The sequence below is a fragment of the Macrobrachium nipponense genome, chromosome 9, assembly GCF_015104395.2.
Source record: "Macrobrachium nipponense isolate FS-2020 chromosome 9, ASM1510439v2, whole genome shotgun sequence".
Lineage (NCBI taxonomy): Eukaryota > Metazoa > Arthropoda > Malacostraca > Decapoda > Palaemonidae > Macrobrachium > Macrobrachium nipponense.
The window spans coordinates 105,904,226-105,915,374 of NC_061110.1; the positions used below are offsets into that span (position 1 = coordinate 105,904,226).

General features: G+C 35.9%; 1 protein-coding gene across 1 annotated transcript in view; it reads left to right on the top strand.

The window, feature by feature from the left end:
- Positions 1-559: 559 nt before the first annotated feature.
- The window catches only part of LOC135218175 (protein fem-1 homolog C-like), a 21,665-nt gene continuing 11,075 nt past the window's right edge, over positions 560-11,149 (top strand). Inside the window, exons 1-3 of the mRNA XM_064254324.1 lie at positions 560-598; positions 9,345-9,492; positions 9,657-9,857. Of these exons, the coding sequence (XP_064110394.1) occupies positions 560-598; positions 9,345-9,492; positions 9,657-9,857 (388 nt within the window). The remainder of the gene's footprint in view (positions 599-9,344; positions 9,493-9,656; positions 9,858-11,149) is intronic.

An 11,149-nucleotide genomic window follows, 5' to 3' on the forward strand; every position in this document is an offset into this window, starting at 1 on the left:
TCACGACTCGTTCAGCCAATCAGAGCACTCTGTGGGATTCTCCCACTCGCTTGCCACATCATGGACCCTTCACATAAAATATATATTCATCATACAAATTTAATTACTATTATTGCTTAAAACTTATTCATTATACATTGATTATCCTTCATTAGGGTACTTTCCCAGAAAGGAATCTATTTCCTTTACCGAAGGAGCATTGTAATTATGAGTGAAATAAGATTTGGTATTGCCCGGGTCACCATTGGTTTGGGGATTAACTATATTTCAAGTTGACCCCGCCTCTCCCTATGCCCAGCTGGTATAAATAGACCCAATCTGGGTAAAAATACTCAGTTACAAGTTTCCTTGAAGTGGAGTGAAACAATACTCTATTGTACCTGATAGTTAGACGCACATAGTGCAGGTTGAAAATTATCGTAAAAATACTCAGTTACAAGTTTCCTTGAAGTGAAGTGATACAAGACGTGCTTAGTGCAAGAGTCCTTTTATATCAGAGGCCTTACTTTCCTTCCGGCTTTCTTCAGTTGAAATTTTATCTGTCGTTTATTACGCCAAGATGGACAAAATCGACGGTTCTTTTGTACGCGTCACAAGGGTAAGCAAAGCTATACTTTTTTGGTATTTATGCTCGTGTTTGTGATGAAAAATATGCTGTAAAGAACTATCTACAAAAGCTAGATTATGATGGCTATGAGGTAATGAATTCTAGTGATGGATCTGAGGTCAAAGTCTAAGTCGTCCTTAGTAGGAAACACTGTTGTTGTTGTTGTTGTTGATATGAACAAGAGTTTTAGCTTTAACTTACAACAGTGATATTTTCACATGTATTCTCATGTCTATTTCAATAATGGATATGATTAGCCATGCTGATATGGGTTTTCATTCATTTCCATTCAGAGGTAACAATACATCATTCCAGGGAAATATATACTTTTATTGTTGATGTTTATTATTATATCTTAATTATCGAGATTTGCGTTTCATGTAAGTCTGGTGATGATTTTATTCCATAAAATGCTTGTTGAAGAGTCTGGTCAAGTTTATTGAGAGGTTCTTTCTCCTATGATTTTTCTGAACCGTGGCTCTGTTAATGTATATATTTCATTTTCTATTTTATGTAAGTATAGTATACTTTGGCTGGGATATTTTCGCGATGTAAGTCAAATTCCATATATCGTAGTCGACTCCACGTTAAAGAGGTTACCATTTGAGCTTACTTGCCTACTTGGATAATACGAGTTACCTTATGTAGAGAGAAGGTTTCGTTTCTAGTCTGGCCACTTTATCAATAAAAACCTACAATTCTTCAGCAGAGAATTCAACCGTGCACAACACAATCTTGCACTAGTCTAAGTATTATTTTTTTTTTATTGTAGCAAGCATTTATATCTCTTTTTCATTTATATGTATCTTTTGCTAATTGGTTTTTATCTCTTAGGTCAAGGTCCCATTTTCATTAGTCAGTATTTTATTTCATAAACATTTTGATCAAAACCAGTCAACCTCCAAGCAAGTTCTTGCGTCTATCACTCTTTACACATTTGGTGTTGTTAATTTTGGCCATCAATATAAAAAAAAAATTTTGTTCCATACCTGTTGATATGCTATCGACTTTTTTATTTTTTTCAGTCTCACTTCAGTCACTTTTTATTCGTATATTATAGGAGGCGACTTATCGTAGTCAACACTTAAGTTTTGTTACTTAGTTGTTTCATAACGTCTGGCTCATTTTGATTAAGTACTAAAACTCAGATTTCTCCATCAATTTCCGTGTTGTGTTTCGTTAAGTATTTCCTTTTTTCCAAATAAATTCACCATTTCCTCTCATGTATATTTGAATGGCGCACAATCACTCAATTTCGGTTTTTTTTTCTGGAGCCCTTTTACTTTCACTTATGACTTATTCCAGTTATGACCAGGTCTCAGCGTTGGTCTGTTCACGAAATTTTACATTCAACGTCTTTGTATGAGCTTGCTTTGTGTCCTTTCATCATTGAATGAATTAAAATAATAGCACTGTTATTCTTATTTTACTTACTTTTCATCCTATTTTAATTGTTTCATACATAACCCCAACTCTACCTCGGCAGCAAGTTTATTAAATCATAGTTCATTTCGCTGATCAAGTAAGTCTGGTATTGCATTAAGATGTGGTGTGGTATTTGTCAGATTTTCTCGTACTTCAAAGTCTGTTTCCATTTAACTGTTAGTTCATGAGACGTTCTGCTTGACGAGCGTTCTCAAATGTGGGAGAATATGTTTATTCCTGCAGCTTTGTCTTTAACTTGACAAAATATCAGATTTGTCTGTTTTGATTGATGGTCATACAATCCCTGATGTTTTCAACACTTTAGCTAAGAGAGTTCATCTGCACATATTTCCTGGTTTGGTCTTTATCTCTAGAATTTGAGAAATTTGTATTGAAATTATCTGGTTTGTCATAGACAGTAAGTCACTGTTCACAATAAGTTTCTCCATTTCTTTTCCTTGTTGGAAGTTTAAATTTAATGTTTCATTCGCTTGGTTTTATTCCTATTCATATTTTATTAGTTTCTTGGTCGGGAATTCCTTTTTCAAAGGTAAGTTAATAAGATTCTCTTCCTCATCGCCTGGTATAATTTGAGGCGTCCTGTGCTAAAAACCAACACTCGCCACAAATTTGAGAAATGCATTTTATCGTACATCTGGAATTCCCTTCGTTTTCTCTTTCGAATGGTGTAAGTGAGTGTATATTTTGATGATGAGAATATGGTTCAATTTTGCATTATATAATATGTACTTTTGTAAACTTCAGCATTAATTTTGCTCATAAATTTTACAATCAATCATACAATCAGTCAATCAAATTGTGCACAGTCTACTTTTTTTTCATATATAACATCATATTTTTGGGGTCCCAAACATTCCAAAAATTCAAACCTGAAGAAAATATCTTGGAAAATAAAAGTGTTATGGCCTTTTTAAATTTACAAATTTAAAGGCCTTTTTTCTCTATTTTTTTAAATGTGGTGAGTGAGGGTTTTAGCGCTGGACGCCTCATTTACTATCACGGTCTGATAATCGTTTTCCTTCTTTTAACTATCCATTGTGATTACTTATTTGGCTTTTTATTCATGATCTTACTTTTTAGCAGCTTCTCATCTTTTTATTTTTCCGACTCCTCAGAATCGAGGAAATAATTAGTTCTTAGTTTAGCAGTCTTTTTTGTAGATGATTTAAAAATAAGATTTCATTTATCGTCTTTTTAATGCTAACTTGTCGGCGTAGAATGTTTCCTCTAATTTTCTATATTGTTTGTTCAAAGCTTCGGTTTTTTTATTCATCTTAATCTTATTGAACCTTTCCTCGTTTTGAATTCGAACATCACCACTTTCGAAGCACAACCACATCAGACTAAAGCCGGTTGTAACATACAACCCACTTTCTGTATCTGTTACGTTTAAAAATTATCTATAAGCTTTTGTGATGATAAATATGCTGTAAAGAATTGTCTACAAAATCTAGATTATCATGGCTATAAGGTAGTGTATTCTAATCTTGGATCTGAGTTCAATTTCTAAGTCGTCCCGTAGTAGGAAACACTGTATTATTATTAGTGTTGTTGTTGTTGGTAATGAACAAGAGTTTCAGCTTCAACTTACCATAGTGAAGTTTTCACATGTATTCACATCTCATTTCAATAATGGATGAGATTAGGCTTACTGATTTGGGTTTTCAGTAATTTCAGTTCAGCTGTAACAAAACATCATTCCAAGGGAATATATACTTTGTATGGTCAATCTAATTGTTGTTGTTCATTATTATATCTTAATTATCGAGGTTTGCGTTTCATGTAGGTCTGGTGATGAATAAATTCCATAAAATGCTTCGTATTTCCACGCTTTAAACTGGTTTGTTTGTGTTATTTGACGGTGTTTAATTTTATTTTCTATGAGTAAATTTTTAGCCAAGATAAATTGACAACGTTCAGGAATAAATATAAAAGAATCATCCTTTATTATTCAATCAATAAAATTGCTAATTTAAGGAAGCCAACATTTTTTCCAGCTATTATTTATCAGTGACAGATCATATCTTTTTGTAATAGCTTCGAAGATACAGGTTTTCAATTTCTACCTTTCTTTACGTCTTTTTGTAATTCTAATTCTTGGGGGGAATAGTTGAAGAGTCTGGTAAATTGTATTAAGAGGTTCTTTCTACTAAGACTTTTCTGTTAATGTATATGTTTTATTTTCTACGTGATAAACAGTCTTGATCAAAATCAGCCAACCTCCAAGCAAGTTCTTGCTTCTATCACTCTTTACACATTTGGTGTTGTTAGTTTTGACCGTCAATATAATTTTTTTTTTTTTTCTTTTTTTTCATCCTTGTTGATATCCTATCGACTTTTTTTTTTTTTTTTTTCAGTCTTTCACTTCAGTCACTTTTTATTCGTATATCATTGGAGGCGACTTATCATAAGTCAACACTTTAGTTTTGTTACTTAGTTGTTTCATAACATCTGGCTGATTTTGATTAATTATTGAAACTCAGATTTCTCCATCAATTTCCGTGTTGTGTTTCGTTGAGCATTTCCTTTTTTCCAAATAAATTCACCATTTCCTCTCATGTATATTTTAATGGGTCACAATCACTTAATATCTGTTTTTTTTCTGGAGCCCTTTTACTTTCACTTATGACTTATTCCAGTTATGACCAGGTCTCAGCGTTGGTCTGTTCACGAAATTTTACATTCAACGTCTTTGTATGAACTTGCTTTGTGTCATTTCATCATTGAATGAATTAAAATAATAGCACTGTGATTCTAATTTCCCTGACTTTTCATCCTATTTTAATTGTTTCATACATAACCCCAACTCTACCTCGGCAGCAAGTTTATTAAATCATAGTTCATTTCGCTGATTAAGTAAGTCTGGTATTGCATTAAGATGTGGTGTGGTATTTGTCAGATTTTCTCGTACTTCAAAGTCTGTTTCCATTTAACTGTTAGTTCATGAGACGTTCTGCTTGACGAGCATTCTCAAATGTGGGAGAATATGTTTATTCCTGCAGCTTTGTCTTTAACTTGACAAAATATCAGATTTGTCTGTTTTGATTGATGGTCATACAATCCCTGATGTTTTCAACACTTTAGCTAAGAGAGTTCATCTGCACATATTTCCTGGTTTGGTCTTTATCTCTAGAATTTGAGAAATTTGTATTGAAATTATCTGGTTTGTCATAGACAGTAAGTCACTGTTCACAAGAAGTTTCTCCATTTCTTTTCCTTGTTGGAAATTTAAATTTAATGTTTCATTCCCTTGGTTTTATTCCTATTCATATTTTATTAGTTTCTTGGTCGTGAATTCCTTTTTTAAAGGTAAGTCAATAACATTCTCTTCCTCATCGCCTGGTATAATTTACTATCACGGTCTGATAATCGTTTTCCTTCTTTTAACTATCCGTTGTGATTACTTATTTGGTTTTTATTCATGATCTTACTTTTTAGCAGCGTCTCATCTTTTTTTTTTTCTGACTCCTCAGAATCGAGGAAATAATTAGTTCTTAGTTTAGTAGTCTTTGTTGTAGCTGGTTTAAAAATAAGATTTCATTTATCGTCTTTTTAATGCTAACTTGTCCCCGTAGAATGTTTCCTTCAATTTTCTATATTGTTTGTTCAAAGCTTCGGTTTTTTTTATTCATCTTAATCTTATTGAACTTTTCCTCGTTTTGAATTCGAACATCACCACTTTCGAGACAACCACATCAGACTAAAGCCGGTAGCGACATTCAACCCATTTTGTATATTGGTTAGGTTTAAAAATTATCTATAAGTTTTTTCTTATCTTAAATATTATTTGGCTAACCTAACAGCAATTGGTCAAACACCACATACGTTCAGTATCTTTTTATCTTATATAAATTATTTTCTAACCTATCAGCAATTGGTCAAACACCTCACACATTCTGTGCAGTTTCTATTTCCGATTTTGACAAATTTGTAACAGCTTTTGTTGATTAGGATTTATTTCACTTCTGTTATTCGCTTAATTTCTAATCATATATGGAAATGTCTTTGCCCATTCACGGTATGACCTGAAACTCATTCGTCTGTTTGATGTAATGAAGAAGATTCACTTATGATGACACGGTAATGAGTCTAACACGAATCTGTCAAACACTGAATGTTTACTCAGTGTTTGACAGAAGTTGTTTTAAATATTGCTCCCATGTCCACCAGCTAGTCATCCATTTTACCTTCACTTTCTTTTATAGGTATTGTTTGGAATGATCACAAAATGTATATGTGCTTGGCAGCTGGTGCACGCATTGAAATAGTTTGAAAAAGTGTACATCTCTTCATAATTATGGTTCAAAGGAAATCTCTCAGTTAATTACAACTGGAAAAAATCTTGGCTATGAACATAGAGCTTCACGAGAAAAGTCTTGTGCATATAATTACCGTGTAGGGATGTATATATTCACTACCAATGAGAGGATATCTTAAAAAGCATATCAGCCCTCTTGTGACGAATTACTATAATTATTATTATTATTATTAGTTATTATTTATATATATATATATATATATATATATATTATTATATATATATAGATATAATTTTCTTTTTTTTTGCTCAATCACAGTCCTCCAATTCGACTGGGTGGTATTTATAGTGTGGGGTTCAGGGTTGCATCCTGCCTCCTTAGGAGTCCACTTTTCTTACTATGTGCGCCGTTTCTAGGCTCACGCTCTTCTGCATGAGTCCTGGAGCTACTTCAGCCTCTAGTTTTTCTAGATTCCTTTTCAGGGATCTTGGGATCATGCCTAGTGCTCCTATGATTATGGGTACGATTTCCACTGGCATATCCATTATTCTTCTTTTATGTTTCTATTTTTCAGGTCTTGAGAACTTATCCATTTTTGTTTTTTTCCTCCTCTTTCTCTTCAACTCTGGTGTCCCATGAGTGATATTTTCTTCTTGACTTTGTCAATCAACGTCACGTCTGGTCTATTTGCACGTATCATCCTATCCGTTCTGATACCATAGTCCCAGAGGATCTTTGCCTGATCGTTTTCTATCACTCCCTCTGGTTGGTGCTCGTACCACTTATCACTGCAAGGTAGCTGACGTTTCTTTGAATATATCTGGTTCTTAGGGTCTGATCTTGTGCCGCTGTTATCGTTCCTTCAGTTTCCTTCTTGAGCTCTCCCCTCTGTAGCCATTGCCACGTGTCATCGCTGGCTAGTTCTTTAGTCTGTCTCATGTATTGTCCGTGCATTGGTTTGTTGTGCCAGTCCTCTGTTCTGTCTGTCATTCTCCTGTCTCTGTATATTTCTGGGTCTTCGTCTACTTTTATTAGTCCTTCTTCCCATGCACTCTTTAGCCACTCGTTTTCACTGGTTTTCAGATATTGCCCCAGTGCTCTGTTTTCAATGTTGACGCAGTCCTCTATACTTAGTAGTCCTCTCCCTCCTTCCTTTCGTGTTATGTATAGTCTGTCCGTATTTGCTCTTGGGTGTAGTGCTTTGTGTATTGTCATCTGTTTCCTGGTTTTCTGATCTATGCTGAGGAGTTCTGCCTTCGTCCATTCCACTATTCCTGCGCTGTATCTGATTACTGGCACTGCCCATGTGTTTATGGTTTTTATCACATTTCCGGCGTTGAGTTTTGACTTGAGTATCGCCTTGAGTCTCTGCATATATTCTTTCCTGATCGTGTCCTTCATCTCTTGGTGTTTTATATCTCCTTCCATTATTCCCAGGCATTTGTATCCTGTCTTATCTATGTGTTTGATGTTGCTTCCCCATCTGGGTAGCTTTATCCCTTCAGTTCTCGTTACTTTGCCTTTTTATTATTATTATTATTATTATTATTATTATTATTATTATTATTATTATTATTATTATTATTATTATTATTATTATAGTTATTTTTTTTTCTTGGGGGGATGGTTGTCTATCACAGTCCTCCAATTCGACTGAGTGGTATTTATAGTGTGGGGTTCCGGGTTGCAACCTGCCTCCTTAGGAGTCCATCACTTTTGTTACTATGTGTGCCGTTTCTAGGATCACACTCTTCTGCATGAGTCTTGGAGCTACTTCAGCCTTTTCAGGGATCTTGGGATCGTGCCTAGTGTTCCTAGGATTATGGGTACAATTTCCACGGGCATATCCCATATTCTTCTTATTTCTATATTCAGGTCTTAATACTTATCTAATTTTTTCCCTTTCCTTCTCTTCAACTCTGATGTCCCATGGTATTGCGACATGGGTGATACTTTCTTCTTGATTTTGTCAATCAACGTCACGTCTGGTATATTTGCACGTATCACCCTACCTGTTCTGATACCATAGTCCCAGAGGATCTTTGCCTGATCGTTTTATATCACTCCTTGAGGTTGGTGCTCGTACCACTTATTACTGCAAGGTAGCTGGTGTTTCTTACACAGGTTCCAATGGAGGGCTTTTGCTACTGAATCATGACTTTTTGCACTGGTTCTGTGCAAGTGCCGGACGTTCGCTTGCTATGTGGTTTATGGTTTCATTTTTCGTATTGTGCTTACTACATATGGGAGAGATGTTATTTCCATCTATCGTTCTTTGAACATATCTGGTTCTTAGGGCCTGATCTTTTGCCGCTGTTATCATTCCTTCAGTTTCCTTCTTGAGCTCTCCCCTCTGTAGCCATTGCCACGTGTCATCGCTGGCTAGTTCTTTAGTCTGTCTCATGTATTGCCCGTGCATTTGTTTGTTGTGCCATTCCTCTGTTCTGCTTGTCATTCTCCTTTTTCTGTATATTTCGGGTCTTCGTCTACTTTTATTAGTCCTTCTTCCCATGCACTCTTTTGCCACTCGTCTTCGCTGGTTTCCATATATTGCCCCAGTGCTCTGTTCTCGATGTTGAAGCAGTCCTCTATGCTTAACATCAATTCTATCTGTAATAAACTCTACGGGTTATATCCGAGAATTTGACTACCCAACTGAAATTTTTTACCAATAAAATCCAATCGTTCTACCTAATTGAGATATGTTAACCTTCGGTGCGTTGCTCACCAGTTTAAGCAACAATGAGAAAGCAATAATTAGAAAAATAGAGAAGAACCTGTATAAAATTAATGCAGCTGAGGCAACAATTACTTTTAATAAAACATATTATTATTATTATTATTATTATTATTATTATTATTATTATTATTATTATTATCCTTTAAGTTTGTTTTAGAAAGACTTCAAATCCCCAATCTGCCTCAGCTCAAGAGGGAGCTTGTTATATAATCTAGGAGCTGCATATCCAAAGGCTCTCCTGTGTTGTTGCTAATATTGTTGGTTATCTCATTCTTGTATTGTGCATTTTCAGACTTTTCCATCGGGCGTTACGTACTGCGTTGAGAGGGCCGAGGAGGGACGGGATTCGATACTGTGCACGGCAGCTCTTCTTGGACACACGAACTGCGTCAGGATCCTCGTGGAATACAGAGAAGCAGACGTCGAAGAACTGGGCTCAGGTAAGTCACTTTAAATATCGAAAGACAGGTCTCCCTGACTTACTCTGTATTTGGATGATGACTGAAAACTTGAATTATTTTCCATTTAAGTGTTCTTTGACACTGATAAAAGGAGAAGTTCATTTGCAGCATCAGAAATACCATTAGATTGTTGTTCTTTGCAGTTTCAGCTGAAGGACCTCTCATGTCTGGAGTTAGTCCTTTATGGTGCGCTGCTTCCAATGGCCATTACTGGGTTGTTGACTATCTCCTTTCTAAAGGCGCCAATCCAAATGGCGAAACCAGTTTCAACGGCACTCCACTACAAGCAGCGTGCGCACTTGGGTACTTCGAAATTGTCAGGCTTCTTGAGGAACACGGGGCCTGTGAGTTTTCACTGCATTTTAGTTTCAATGTTATTTTTTATAAGCACTACTTGCTGTCACTAATTATCTATTGCATTGGCTTATACTGCAGCTTGCTATGATGTCAAACGTTATATTTTGTTGTAAAAATCCATACAGTGTTTGTTTTTAGTACAAAGTTGACAAATCTTTCTTTAGGTCGTGAAGTTTCTTGTAATACATTGATCGGTCTATTTCCCGCAGACATCGAGGCTGCTGATAACCGCGCTGTCACTTGTCTGATGCTTGCTTCCTCCGGCGGCCATTTGGAAATCGTGAAGTACCTTTTGGAAGTGGGCGCTGATGTCAATGGCAAAAACATAGAAGGCGAAAGTGCACTCCACGCCTGCGCAAAGGCAGGACATCTGGAAGTAATGAAACTGTTGCTGGAACACAACGCTCGGACGGGTCCCGACTATTCTGGTGAGTGTTGCTTGAAGGGTCTCGATCTAGGAATGTATACCTTTAGGTTTTTTGTAAGATCTGAATTAGTCAAAATTCAATATATATCTCCATTTTGAATGGAATCAGGTGAACATTAAATTAAACTGAACACAGCTAAAGATTCCTTGATTTTCAGGATTATTTATTCTTTGTCTTCCCTTTGATAGGATTAACGCCTTTGATTGTGGCCAGCTCTCTTGGACATCGGGACATGGTAGAATATCTGGTACGCAGACTAGGTCTGGTATATGGAAAAGAGAAAGCCGATGCATTGGAGCTACTTGGAGCTTCCCTTTTCAACAGCACACAAGATATAGACGCTACAGTTAATTACTGGAAATCAGCAATCAATCAGAGGTAAGTTTTCCAACACCTGCTGCTTAATTATACTAGCTTTTTCAGTATGAAACTGTGAATGCACTGATCTATTATACTTTGGTGTTATTGGCTAACTACAATATTTTTTTTTTTCAATATATTTCCAGGTACGTCAATGGCGAACTCATTCATCCAAAAACCCAGGATAATTCGTCTTGTCCTTCAGATGGGGAGTTCAGTGAAGTCAACACCTTGGAGGAATTAGAAAGTATAGAATCAGACCCTCAAGAAGTTCAATTGCAGGCACTTCTCGTGATGGAAAGGATTTTAGGCCCTGGTCACTTGCAAACAATGCACAATATTAATAAAACGGGGAATGCTTATGTAGACAGCTATGCTATTAAACGATGCATCAAATTATGGGTTCACGCCATCGATACGCAACGAAATCAGTTGAATCCACTGCACCAGAGTAGGCTGTTTCACCTCAGATCATTAGCCAAACTATTTGG